Raw genomic sequence first — 14,213 nt, 5'->3', positions numbered from 1 at the left:
TGTGGTTTTGATTTACATTTCCCTAATGACTAAGCACCTGATATTAAGCATCTTTTTACATGGTGACTTGCTACCCATATCTACTTTGGAGAAGTATCTGTTCAAATCAATTTTTTAATTGGGTTGACTTCTATTATATTCTGGAAACAAGAATATTTACTATAGTACTATTCTTTATATATTCTGGAATCAAGTTGTCAGATACACGTATTGTAATATTTTTGCCTAGTCTACAGGTCGCCTTTGCATTTTTATAATAGTAACCCTGGACATGATGTTTAATTTTGATGAAGTTCAATTAAGAACTTTAAATTTTATGGTTTGTGCTCTATGTATCCTATTTGAGAATTCTTCACCAGAGGAGTTTCTCCAATGTTTTCATCTATAAGTTTTAGCTCCTTACATCAGGCCTACTGAGCCATATGAAGCGAATTTTTGCACGTGCTGTGAAGTCAAGCCTGAGGTTCAATATTTTAAAACTGGATATACAGTTCTTCAACTACCATTTGTTGAAAAGACTATCCATTTCCCATTATGTTGGTACGTTTGTCAAAAACCAATTAATAATATATGTGTGGGCCTATTTCTATCCTCTCTATTAGTTCCATTATTTATGTCTATGTTTACGTCAATTATCACACCGTCTTCATTACTACAGCTTTACAGTAAGTCTTGAAATTAGATAGGCTAAGTCCTCCAGTTTTTTCATCTTTTTCAGAATTGCTCTGGATACTCTACAGCAGGGGTCAACAATTTTTTTCTGTAAAGGGCCAGAGAGTAAACATTTTAAGCTTGAGGACCAGTGGTCTCTGTCACAACTACTTGACTCTGCCATTTTAGTGCAAAAGCAGCCATAGACAATACACAAATACATAAGTGTGGCAGTGTTGCAATTAAACCATTTCCAAAAACAGGCACTGGGCCAGATTTGGCTTGCAAATTTCAGTTTGCCAAACCTCACAAATTTTAGAACCAAATTTACAAAATTGGTTCTACAAAAACGCCTGCTGGGATTTTGATGGGATGATAATGAATCTACGGATCAAACTGCAGAGCATTAACATCTTAAAAATATTGATCTCCTGATCCATGGATGTAGTGCTCCATTTATTTTGGACTTAAAAAATTTCCCTCAGTAATGTTTTGTAGTTTTCAGTGTATAGGTCTTATCTAATTTTTAATTTATCTCAGCATTTTTTTCCATGGTTCACCACCACAGCATGACTGACAAGTGGTACAGGTCCACACCTGGGATCCAAACTCTGTGAACCCAGGCCACCGAAGTTGAGTGTGCCAAACTTAACCACTATGCCATGGGGCCAGCCCCTTTATGTTTTTTCTTTTTTGATAGTACTATATGGTACTGCTTTATTTCTACTTCTAATTGTTCATTACTTATATAAATAATATATATTGATAATTATATATATATATTACTATACACACAGACACACTTGGTACTTATATATTGACCTTGTATCTTGTGACTTCGCTAAATTCACCTTAGTTCTAGTAGCTTTTTGGGTAGGTTCTGTAGGATTTTCTACATTTCAGATCATGTGTACAAATAAAGTTTTACTCTTTTCTTTCCAAGGTGTATGCCTTTTTCCCCCTTGCCTTACTGCACTGGCTAGCACCTCTAGTACAGTGCTGAACAGACTATTTGAGAGAACATCTCTACCTCATTCCTGATCTTAAGGGGAAAAGCATTCAGTCTACTGCCATTAAATGTATTAGCTACAAGACTTTTTGTAGCTGATCTTCATCAGGCTGAGGAATGTTCTACTTTAATTCTTTGTTAGCTGAGAGTTTTTATTGTAAATGAGTGTTAAATTTTGTCAAATACTTTTCCATATCTACTTTGATGATTGCACAGGTTTTCCCCTTTATTCAAGTGATATGGTGAAACACACTAAGTGATTTGTGAATGTTAACCCCACTTTGGCACCTCTGCATCTTGGAATAAAACTCATTTGGTCATGGTGTACTATCCTTTTTATATATTCCTGAAAACTAATATTTTGTTCAATATTTTTATGTCTATGGTCAAGAGGCATATTGCTCTTTAGTTTTCTTCTAACTTCTCTGTCTGCTTTTGGTATCAGGGTAATGCTGGCCTCATGAAATGAGTTGGGAAATGTTCCTTTCCTCTATTATTTTAAAGAGTTTAAAATTCGTATTACTTCTTCCTTAACGTTTGAAAGAATTCACCAGTGAAGCTTTCTGGGCCTGGAGTTTTCAATTACAAATTTAATATCTTTAACATACAAAGCTACTCATATTCTCAATTTTTCTTGTGTTACTTTGGTAACTTATATCTTTCAAGATTTGCCAAATTCATCCAAGTTGTTAAGTTTATATTAGCATAAAGTTGTTCATAATATTCCTTTCTTAATCTAGGGCAGCACCACGGCCCTTTGGGGGTTACTAATAAAAGTCCTGAGTGATCAACGACTTTTCCCTCTAGCTAATAAAAGCTCAAATGTCTCGCTAGTTTCACTCTATGTGTGTACATTCCAGAATTCAGCAGAAAAAAATCAGAGAGACTCCTATGCAGACTTTTAGCATTATTTTTCTACACAGCGCCCTTCTGCTGGAACTTTGCCCTGAAATTCCAGTTGCCTCAGCCTCCAAGAATTCTGATCTCTGTCTCCTCAACTTGTTGAGACTCCTGTCCTTTGCCCAATATCCCTGTCCCTGCTCTGCAATTCAGACTGTGCCTCCAGGCAGAAGCTGGGATGATTAGGTGACTGTACAGCTCACCTTGTTTGTTTCCCATCTTTCAGGGATCACAGCCCTGCACTGTTGTCCAATGTCTGAAGCCAGTTGTTACATATATTTTGTCCAGATTTTCAGTTTTTCATTTTCTGGGGGGTAGTGGGGATGGTAAATCCATCATGGCATCTTAAAAATTAATCCCTAGAAAAACATTTCATTCCTTGGTTTTAATATCATTAAAGTGCAGAGAGCATTAATTTCTAAATAAATTTATATTTCAGTTTATATAATAAAGGATTTATTCCTTAATAATAATCACTTTCAAATACATTAACATTTTAAGTGTTTTACTGTGATCGGTTAAAGTACTCTGTGGCATTTTTCTTTAATTTCAAAGAAGAAAAATAATTTTTTTCTAAGAAAAATAATTTTTAAAGTATCATTTCCTTATGTACCCTTTTGGTAAGGCTAAAATTTAGACTCAGCTTAATGTTAGTTAGGCCCTTTAAGACACAAGAAAGGGTTTTATTCTAAAGCTAAAAATGGTAATAGAGAAGAGGCAAGAATATCATAAAAATCAGAAACTACAGAACAATCTGATCATACAGATTAATCCCCAAAGGCTGGTGTTTAAGTTTGAATGCAGGTGTTGATACTAGGTAATTACTGCTTTATTGTTATGAGCTTACTGCTCCCCCATCATCATGTGTATTCAGCATCTTTATTTCCATACTCCTGATGCTTTAACCAACTACTTCACTCTCTACTGGAACAGCTGTTCCCTACGTCATAACTTCTACTTACTTGTAATTTTGACTCATTTGTGGTCTATTCCAGGTTCCCTCAATCTCCCATGGCCACTGCCTGGTTTGCCTATTTCTGAGTTTGCATTGGCATGAACAAGAAAGAGTAAAAAGCAAAAGAATATAAATTGCTATCTAATTGCCCTCACCTGATGACCAGTTACAGTTTGGCCATCGACTATAGGCCTAGAAGGTATCATGACTGTCTGTTTAGCACAGGCTTTTGCTTTAATAGCTAGTGTGATAGACATTTTTGCAAAATGTACTAAAAGTGAAAACCTTTCAAAATGAAACAAATTTCTGTGTTAGATTTTTCTTTAATGGAGATAAAGTCAGAGATCTAGATGATTAATGTTTAATGCTAATCTAACCCAATAAGTCATCTGTCATTACCAGAGGGTAGAGTCTAGTTAATACATGCGAAGTTTTAGCTTGATTCCACATCACACTTGAACTATTTTCTCATCTTCCCTGGATAATGGGCAAGAGCAGGTAGCATGGAACTAAAAAACATCAATAGATTTTGCTGATGGGGCAAGTTCTCAGGAGCAGAGAAGTAAAATGGCCCCCTTCCTATTTCTTATAAGGTTATCTTGTCATCCCCCAAAAGAATGTAACTCATTATACTTGAAAACCAGGGCCATTACATTTGCCTTTTATTTCAAAATTTTGTAGGAAATAAAGGACTAAAAAAGTAGTGACAACAACAAGAAATGCTACCAGGTATATAAGACGGTCAGGCATTCTCCTCTTTTCAAATCTCTGCCCTTACATAATCCCGTCCGTTTCAACTTTGCTGCCTCTTTTCTTTCCACATATCCGACTTATTTTAGCGAAATTTATTCCAACTTTCCTATGCTTCTCATACTCACTTAAAATATAATCTGAATTTTCTTGATTTCTGACCATGCTTATTACTTCCACTACATTAAAACTGCCCATTAAGGTTCCAATTAACTCCACACTGCTAAATCCAATAGTCAATTTTCAGTCCTCATCTTACTTGACCCGTCAGCCATATTCAACTCAAGGGATCACTCCCTTTCCTTACAATGCTTTTTCCACTTGGTTTCTAGGACACACGCTCTTAGTGTGTTTGCCCTCTCTCCACTTCTTTTTGGCTACTCCTTCTCAGTCTCCTCTGCTGGTTCCTCCTCATCTCTCTCACATCTAAACACAGAGTGCTGCAAGAACTCCTTCTCTACCTACACTCATTCTGCTGGTGATAGCACCCAGGTGTATAGCCTATCGTTAAATACCAGGTATACATTGATGATTACCAGATCTCTATCTTTACGGACTTCTGGTGGTCTCACTTGAACTCCAGATTAGTTTTTTAAATATCTACTCAACATCCCCACTTGGATATCTAAAAGCATCTCAAATTGAACATTTCTAAGACTCCTAGGCTTCCTGCACAAACCAGCTCCTGCAATCTTCCCTATCTCAGTAAATGTTAATGCCATTCTTCCAGTTGTTCAGGCCAAAAACTTTGAAGTTTTCCTTATCATCTCTTTATTTCACATCTTACATCCAATTCCTCAACAAATCCCTTGGTTCTATTTTCAAAATAAATCCAAAATCTGAAAACTTCTCTCCACCTCCACTGCTGCCCGAGTCCAAGTCAAACCATCTCTAATTCAACAATATTGAATTATTACAACATCCTAAATGGTCTCCCTGTACTTGCTTTTGCACCCATTACAGTCTTTTCTCAAAGTATCAGAGTTATCCTCTTAAAACACAAATCATTTCACATCACTCCTCTGCCATAATTCATCCAAGACTTCCCACTGCACTTATAGTAAAAGCCAAAGTTCTGACAATAGCCTTCAAGATCCTACTACATACCTCCATTACTTTTCTAACTTCACTTCCTACTACTGTAACCTTATTTGCCCCGGTTCTGCCACATGGCCTTCTTGCTTTCCTTCAGACAGACCAAGCACACTCCCATCTCAGGCCAGTGCACTTTCTTCTCTCTGCCTGGAAAGCTCTTCTGCCAGATACCTACACATGGCTCATCCCCTCAGCTTCTTGAGGTCTCTGTGCTATTATCACCTTCTCAATGAGACCATGTTTGACCACCCTCTATAAAGCAGCAATATAACATTCCCTAGAGCACTGCGTATTCCCTTTTAACTTGCTTTTCTTCTCTTGACAGCATTTAGCACAGCATAAAGAAGCATAAGGTTTGAGAGTGCAGACTTTTGTTTATTGGTTGTACAGCTTAGTGTTTAAGGGCACAGACTTTAGAGACAGAGTATCTGTGTTTAAAGTCTGAGTCCTGGGCTGCCCCAATGGCATAGTGGTTAAGTTTACATGCTCTGTTTTGGCAGCATGCGCTTCACAGGTTCAGATCCTGGGCACGGACCTACACTACTCGTCAAGCTATGCTGTGGTGGCGACCCACATACAAAATAGAGGAAGACTGGCAACAGATATTAGCTCAGGGCCAGTTTTCCTCACCTAAATAAATAAAGTCTGAGTCCTCCACTTTAGCTGTGTGAGCTTCAGTCAGTTTCCTCATCTGTAAAATGGGGATTATATAAGATTTATAGAGTAAGGGTTAAATGAGTTAATATATTTAGTGCACCCAAAACAGTGCCCAGCATATATTAATCACTAATATTTACTACCACAGTGATGATTTTGATGATGATAGCTCTCCTTTACAGAACGTTAAGAATGAGCACATTTTTTAAAAAATTTTTATTGAAGTATAACACATATGCAGAAAAGGAAACAAACATATCTCTCAATGAATTAGCACAAACCAGACACCAACGTAACTCATCACCCAGATCAAGAAACATCTACTGTCAGCAACCAATCTAGTGGAAATACACCTTGCAGTAGATTGCCAGGTCAGAGTACACACTGCTAAACAGTTTTCCAGGTGGCTGTACCAGTTTATACTCCAATCAGCAGAGTATGAGAGTTACCACTGCTTCCCATCTTTACCAGTACTTGGCATTTTCCATCTTTTAAAAGTTCTTTCTTCTGCTGGATGTGTATTTCATTGTGTATGCACATGTGTATCTCATGGTGATTTTAATTTTATGTTCCTAATTACTAATGAAGAGAGCACTTATATATACTTTTATTGGCCATTCTCTTTTGTGAATTTTGTTCAAGACACTTGTGTTCACTTCTCTATAGGGTTGCCTGTCTATTTCTTACTGATCTATAAGGCATTCTCTATATTTTCTAAATATCAGAGGAGTGGAATATTTATCCCTTTCACTCCTATATTCCTAGAAAAGAGCCTGGAATATAATAAGCGTCAATAAATATTTTGTAAAGGAATGAAGGCCTGCTTTGTTTTTCTTCAGATCCTAATCATCTCCATTTCTACAACTTTGCTTCACAATCTGGCAATTCATGGTGATTCTCAACCTCTAATTCATCCCAAGGAGGTGCTAACATGTTGACTGCCTAATCTTTGTAAAGTAGAACTGTCTATAACAGTCTCCAGTGTTATAGAAATCTTTCAAGGGCTTCCTTCTACCTACAGAATAAAATCCCAACTCCTTAACCTGGTATTCCAGGTTAACTTCCCAATTTACTTTCCCAATCACCTATTAACCTTCCAAAACACAGACCTGGGGTTGAGGAAGACAAAAAAAGCCAATTACCTGTTAACTACACGAATCAGGGGGCAGAAACTGTTTTTAGGCAGAGATAGCAGGATGTTCAAAAGCCCACAGATGAGAGAACAAAGTGGACTTTTAAAACCATAAATAGTTTGATGTTGAAGTACAATATAAAAGAATAAGCAGGTGAAGATGAGGCCAGAACAGACAGCAACAGGAACAGTGCCTGTGCCACAAAGATCTTACATTTTCTTTTACTTAACACAAATTGCTTTAGATATATGGGCAATCATTTAATTTTTGTTCAAAGAATAAATCACTGAATTGCAACTTGATTCTGACTAATTCTGTCCAACAACCTGCCTAACATTTGTTTCCTCACAAAGGGCCAAGCACAGCAAGAGTTTAGAAATACTTGTGGGAGTTTCAACTATTTCCTAACTTATCAATTCCATAAGTCAGATAAAAGTTTTTCAACTTTCTATCAGGTGATCATATATCAGAATTACCTATAGTGTATTAGAACCTGCTTTGTAACAGTTTGTTCAGCAAAGCTGGAATAAATCTGAAATAACTTTTTAATGCAGCTGGCTCAATCACTAGCAGTAACACTTTACGTTGTACAGTGTGTTAAAGTATTTTGTTTTAATAATATTTTACACTTTGACAGTGCTTTGTTTCTAAAGTACTCTTTTATTACTTAATTTGATCCCATAATAATCCTAACATGTTACCAGGAAAGAGTAGGGATAATGTCCACATCTTATGTTTAAAGAATCTGAAGGCTGGGGAGGTTAAGTCAGTTGCTCAAGGAGATGGGCTAAAAGTGAGCACAACTAGGGAACTGGGTCTTCTGCTTTCTGTGCTGTATTCTTTCTACTACCCACACAGCCTCTCAGGAAGCCTTGTGTATACCATTTTCTGTTCTTTGATAAATTATTAAATATTAGCCCTTTAGAAAATACCGCAAACATGCTAACATTATTGGCAGTTGGTTTCACTCCTCCACCTACAACACAAATCTAACTAAAAACAGCATCCTGCCCCTCTCTACCATGACCGAGTTGCCCTGTTATTAGTAATAGTGACTAAAATTCTCAGATGATTTAACATACTTTTGAACACTTAAAAAAACATTTAAATGAACATTATTTCTATAAACGAACTCTAGTAAGCTAACCAACTGTGACATTATTTACTGTGTCCAGCAGGGGGTTAAAAGCTCTAGTTTGGCATTTTGCCCAGATGGCTCCAATCTACAACTAAGTTTTAAATCTTCAAGAAATTCTAGAGAAATAAATTTATAGACTTAAATTCATAATATATGAAATGTTCTAGTTCCACAGGTAACAACACTCTACAGTCCATAAACATAGCCAATGATCTTTCTCTGACTTTCATTTTTAAATCCCCTTCCTTTAGTTTACAGCACAAAAGATAGGCAGGACCATAAAAGAATAGAAAACATAGACAGAGAGGAGGAAACAGCAGACTACAAAGGGCGTGCACTCTGTCTTGTAAAAGCAAACAAAGAACTTAATTTTCCAAGAGTCAAAGGAGAATAGAAAATGTGAGCAATGGAAAACTGAGCCTGCAGTGCTCGCTGATAGCAATTTTCTACCATCCTTTTTTTTTTTTTTGCATTTTAGATATACGAACAATAGACCTTAAAGAAAAAGTACGCCAACTCATTCTGAATTCCTGGTGGTTCCTCATGGTTTTTTCAACGAAATCTGGCATAGGATAAGCTGTGAGAAGGACCTAATGTAAGGCACACATAAAGAGTTGTAAAGAATACCTAAAATATACTGTTAGGAATTAAGTAATAAAAATCACTTACAAATTAATGTAAAGCCCCAAGATTTTACAAAGCTTATTAAATTCAACATAGAACAGATCTGAATTATAAAGATCCTAGGCAAAAGTTAACTATCTTTGGCCCCTTTAGGCAATTATTAGAAACAGTTTGCTAGTAGAAAGGCGCTTCTAAAATATTTGTTTAGGCATCATTCCCTCTGCAAATTCAGTCAACTCTTGAAAAAATAAGTTGATTTTATACCTATCTCAAGAGTTTTCATCCTCTCAAATTTTCACACCTTATCTACTGTTCTTTGTCAAGATTTTGACCTGCAAATTACAGTAAACAGATACTACTTTCAAGTCCTTATGTCATTTAAATGCTCCTCAGACACCATATGGATTCTTCTTTAGTTGGAGTTTTAAACCTTAAAAACACAATATGCAACTATGTCTATAATAATGTATATATAGCTTATCTGGTTTTTTTTAATCTCTTTAAAACTAAAGAGCATAAGATATTAGATATACAAACATTTTTTGAACATCAGTTTATAAAATTAACCCGAGCTCTTTCATTTTCCCCAAATTCTTGTGCTACTTACTTTATTTCCACCATGTTTTTGCTGTAACAATATTTAGAGTTTCAACGTACGTTTTAGTCAACAGATTCAAAACTTCAAAGTTTAACTGGTATATAAATCATATACACAACTGTAAACATAAATTAATGCAGCAGATCTGGGGAGAGAGAGCTTTTGGCAATAGAAGCGACAACCAAGGAATGGTCAGGTGTGTTTCAAAAACAAAATAAGTCACATGATGGGGAGGCAGGGTCGGAGACGCGTTTAGAGAATCAAGGAAAGAAGTAAATCAGTTCACTGTTACAGCTCTCAGAAACTAGAAACCTTTCTGACTTTGGATACCTTTGGTGCTGGTCTTGTATTTTGTTAAACTACCAGCCTTTTCTCAGGAACTAGCAGACGCAGTATGCTCGCCTCTCATATTCAAGCTAGTATTTCTAGTAACAGGCGTAAGAAAGAAGTTTTAAAAAATAAGTTTTGGGGGCCGGCCTTGTGGTCGAGTGGTTAAGTTTGCACACTCTGCTTCAGCAGCCCAGGGTTTGGATCATGGATGCAGACCTACACACAGCTCATCAAGCCATGCTGTGGCGGCATCCCACATAGAGGAACTAGAATGACTTACAACTAGGACATACAACTATGTACTGGGGCTTCTGGGAGAAAAAAAAGAGAAGATTTGCAACAGATGTTAGTTCAGGGCCAATCTTCCTCGCCAAAGAAAAGCATACCTTAAGGAGAAAAAGAAAAAGTTTTGGGGGCTGGCCCTGTGGCACAGTGGTTAAGTTCCACACATTCCACTTTGACAGCCAGGGTTCAGATCCTGGGCACAGACCTATACTACTTGTCAGCTATGCTGTGGCTGCAACCCACATACAAAATAGAGGAAGACTGGCACATACGTTAGATCAAGGCAAATCTTCCTCAGCAAAAAAATAAATAATAAGTTTTCACTGGTATCCAAGAATTTAATTGTAATTTGTGCAGATTATGTATGTTTAAAACCACTTTCTTTTTTCCAGTTATAAAAAACTTTATTTTGAAATAATTTTAGATGTACAGAAGTTATAATCACTTTCTTTTAAAACACTGACCTTTTTAGCTTATTCTGCTACCTACTATCCCTTCTCAAGCAAGACTTTATATACTTTTTTCAACAAGGACTATTCAGAAAGCAATTTTTCAATTTATCTTTTTTATTGAGCAAGATGTTATATTACTACATGAAGTAAATAGTTTATTTTGGTTTTGTTAGAGTTTAATACAAAGTTTTAAAATGTTTGGTTCAAAATTTTAATTGCCCAATATGTTAAAAGATATTTTAATTTTAATTTTTAACTTTCATTAAGAAAATTCTGTCCTGTCAGCAATAAATAAAAAAGTTATGGCTTGGGCATACACTGGGTCCTTAATAAATGTTTATTATTCAGTTTTCTTAGCTTTTGTTTCATTCAAAATCAATGCCAATATAATTCCCTAGATATTTACATGGTAAAAGCATGTGTGAAGTACCTTTAAATTGCCTTTAAATAGGCCTGTTTTTCCTTCTAAAAATAAAAGTCCACAGAATAATGGTAATTACACAGTAGAATGGCAAAGACAAGCAATGAATTTCTAGTACTTTGTTGGAAGAGAACATGATTTTACTTTTTAAATTACTGGAAAAAGTCTCTCAGATCTTCTAAAATATCAAAACTTATTAGACACCTACAAGCATTTTCTTCCAGAAATATAAAGGGTGAAGATAAAAGATTAGTTTTCGATTTGTCGAAATATCCCCTCTCCATAGGAGGCTCGCTTAGCTGGTGTAGCTGTCTACTGAGCATCCACCAAAACATCTTCCAGGACTCTCAAATTTACCACGTGCAAAATGAGACCTGTCATCTTTCCCATCAAAGTCCACTTTTCCTTCTCCATCACCCCTGTCTCAGTGAATGGTAACACACCCATCTATTCTCCTGCTTTACTCAAAAACCCGAGGGTCATTCTTAACTCATACTCCTCCCATGCACCATATATCCAGTCACCAAGACCTGGCTGTAACTAGCCTGTAATCTCCAAAATTCTTCCACTTCTCCCCCAACTAATTACTACTTCTGTTGGCTACTAATCATTTACTGTCGGGATTATTGCAAAACCTCCCTTAATTGATCTCCATGACTCCAGTGTTAACAGTTTCTCCAGTCTTTTCTGGCTAAAGTGTGAAGAATGTATTTTCTAAAAAGTAAATCTGATTAGGAGGCTTCATTGGCACAGCCCCCTCTTGCTTTCTATATAAAGTCCAAACTTCTTAGTATGAAATAGAAGGCAGTGCAAGATTTGCTTTATTTACCTCTTGGCTCATCTCTTTCCATTCATCACTTTGCATTCTATGTTTCCCGCATACTGAATTTCTTTTAAATCATCAAATGCACCATGCTCTTTTCATAAACGTTTGGCACATCCTACCTCCTCCCTTATGCTTGGTTTATGACTACTCAACCTTCAGGTCTGACCCTAAACCTTCAAGGAATCTTCCCCAACCTCTCATGCGCTCTTATAGTACATTTTATCCCCCCTCCCAATCTCCCCACGCCCAACACAGCATTTACCACACTGAATTGTCACTGCCTGTTTGTTTCTATCCTCCTCTGAACTGTAACCTTTGGGAGAGCAAAGTTTTTGTCTATGTTGTAGCCTGGCCTACTGTCTAACCCACAGCTAATGTCCAATAAATATTTTTAGAGTGAATGGAATAAGAAGTGACTGGCATTAGACCTACATTTCAACCCTGGTTCTGTCACTTATTAGCTACTGTGATGTGATCAAATTACTTAATAGCTCTTAACCACAAGTTTCCTCTTTTTTTGGGAGGGGGAAGGGGAATAATAATACCTATCTTGCAAGGTTATGAGAATTAACTGATATTGTATATAGAGTAGGCAGCACATACCCTAACAAGCGCAAGTATTTGCTTTGGTTAAGACTTCTGGCTGGACCGGCTCCGTGGCCAAGTGGTTAAGTTCGCGTATTCCACTGTGGCAGCCCAGGGTTTGGATCCTGGGTGCAGACATGGCACCGCTCATAAGGCCACGTTGAGGCGGCATCCCACATCCCACAACTAGAAGGACCTGCAACTAGGATATACAACTATGTATGGTGGGGTTTGGGGAGATAAAGCAGAAAAAAAAAAAAAAAAAAAAGACTCTTCTGACTAAGGAGAGAATCTGACTAGAGAGTATCTTAAGCAAAAAGGGGAATTTGTATAAAGGTTACAGGAGCGTGTCATGGAAGTCAACATCATTAGAAAAAACTAGAACTAGGAACCCAAGTCACAGAAAGTTAGTTTGTTCATTTTCTCTCTTTTTCCTGGTCTTTCTCTCTGTGCCCCCCTCCCCTTCTTCCCCATCTCCTCCTCCCCTCATGACCTCTTTATCCATACCTCTCTCCTCCATCCCCTTCACATGTTTGTCTCAGTCTCTCTCCATCTTTCACCTCTGCTACTCTGTTCATCTGATTTATTCTTCTCTCCTTTGGCAGAACGGCTTCTTCAGCTCTTTACTTCACATGGTATAACATGGCTGCCAATAATTCCAGAACCATTATCTTCATTTTAGAGGCAGATAGAGGGATTCTAAGTATCCACTCCATATTCCTAAAGGACTCTCATCAGCTGCCTGTCTCTAAGTCAGTCCTCTCCAGCGAAGAGGTGGGATCACTGCTGGAACACAGCAGATAGCACTTTAACTAGGAAATGGTGAGGACAGCCTTAGGCAATGAGGGAGCCTGGGCAATCAAAACACTTGGGGCTTACTACTCCATCCATTAAATAAAAGCTATTAATGTTTTAAGAGAATTATTTGACTTAAGTGAATTAGCTATAATAAGGATATATTAGTAATTTGTCAAGTGTTAAGTTACACTTTGATTTTAAATTTTATATGAACGGAAAACATGATATCGACATAAAACATGTAAAAAGGATCTCTATTTTTTACTTTCTGAGCTTCTGATCTCAATAGCTAATGATGCAAAAGAGACTACAAAGGTAATCTTTTTTTTTTAATAAAGGAAAAAGATTTAAGGATACTCCAGGAAAGTTTTAAATTACACAGCATACTTTAGCTAGAGACCCAAAGAGAAAGCTGGGAAAAGATCTCAAAAACACTTTACAAAACTTACACTAGCACACTCTAAATGCCTTCCTCATACCTTTTCCAAACTGAACAGAAAAAGAAACCCTAAGTGGAGAAAACACGTGGGAAAAACCATCACAACCTTTTACACCTCTCTAGCAATAAACATGGATGTAATGCTATAACAAAATTGAATCTGAAAGTTCAATTTAGTGGAATTGGAAAACTGAGGATAAAATAGTGAGAAGTGAGTGAGTTAATGTATCTGCTCTCCAGCCTCCACACAGATTTTTCTAAGCTTCTATATGTATCAACTGAAATTAATATTTATAATATACAATTAAAGCAAGTGATAAAATGGCAGTGTTAAGCCCTCAGATATCAATAATCACTCTAAATGTAAATGGATTGAATTCTCCAATCAAAAGACACGGAGTGGCTGGACAGATTAAAAAACAAGACCCAACAATATGCTGCCTCCAGGAAACCGATCACAGCTCTAAAGACAAAGACAGGCTCAGAGTGAAAGGATGGAAGACAATACTCCAAGCTAATGGGAAACAAAAGAAAGCAGATGTTGCCATACTTCAGTCAAACAAAGTA

General features: G+C 36.8%; 1 protein-coding gene across 4 annotated transcripts in view; it reads right to left on the bottom strand.

The window, feature by feature from the left end:
* The window catches only part of YES1 (YES proto-oncogene 1, Src family tyrosine kinase), a 79,335-nt gene that overhangs the window by 39,745 nt on the left and 25,377 nt on the right, over window positions 1-14,213 (bottom strand). Inside the window, exon 1 of one of the 4 annotated variants that reach the window (XM_046671648.1) lies at window positions 2,764-2,794. The exons of the other annotated variants lie outside the window; for them this stretch is intronic. Within the exon in view, the coding sequence (XP_046527604.1) occupies window positions 2,764-2,779 (16 nt within the window). The 5' untranslated portion in view covers window positions 2,780-2,794. Of the gene's footprint in view, window positions 1-2,763; window positions 2,795-14,213 lie in introns of those variants that run through there. 4 annotated transcript variants of the gene reach the window in all.

This window comes from Equus quagga, chromosome 9 (genome assembly GCF_021613505.1).
Source record: "Equus quagga isolate Etosha38 chromosome 9, UCLA_HA_Equagga_1.0, whole genome shotgun sequence".
NCBI classification, from domain to species: Eukaryota; Metazoa; Chordata; class Mammalia; order Perissodactyla; family Equidae; genus Equus; species Equus quagga.
Note: the sequence above shows the minus strand (reverse complement) of the source record. Positions and strands in the feature narration are given on the sequence as shown.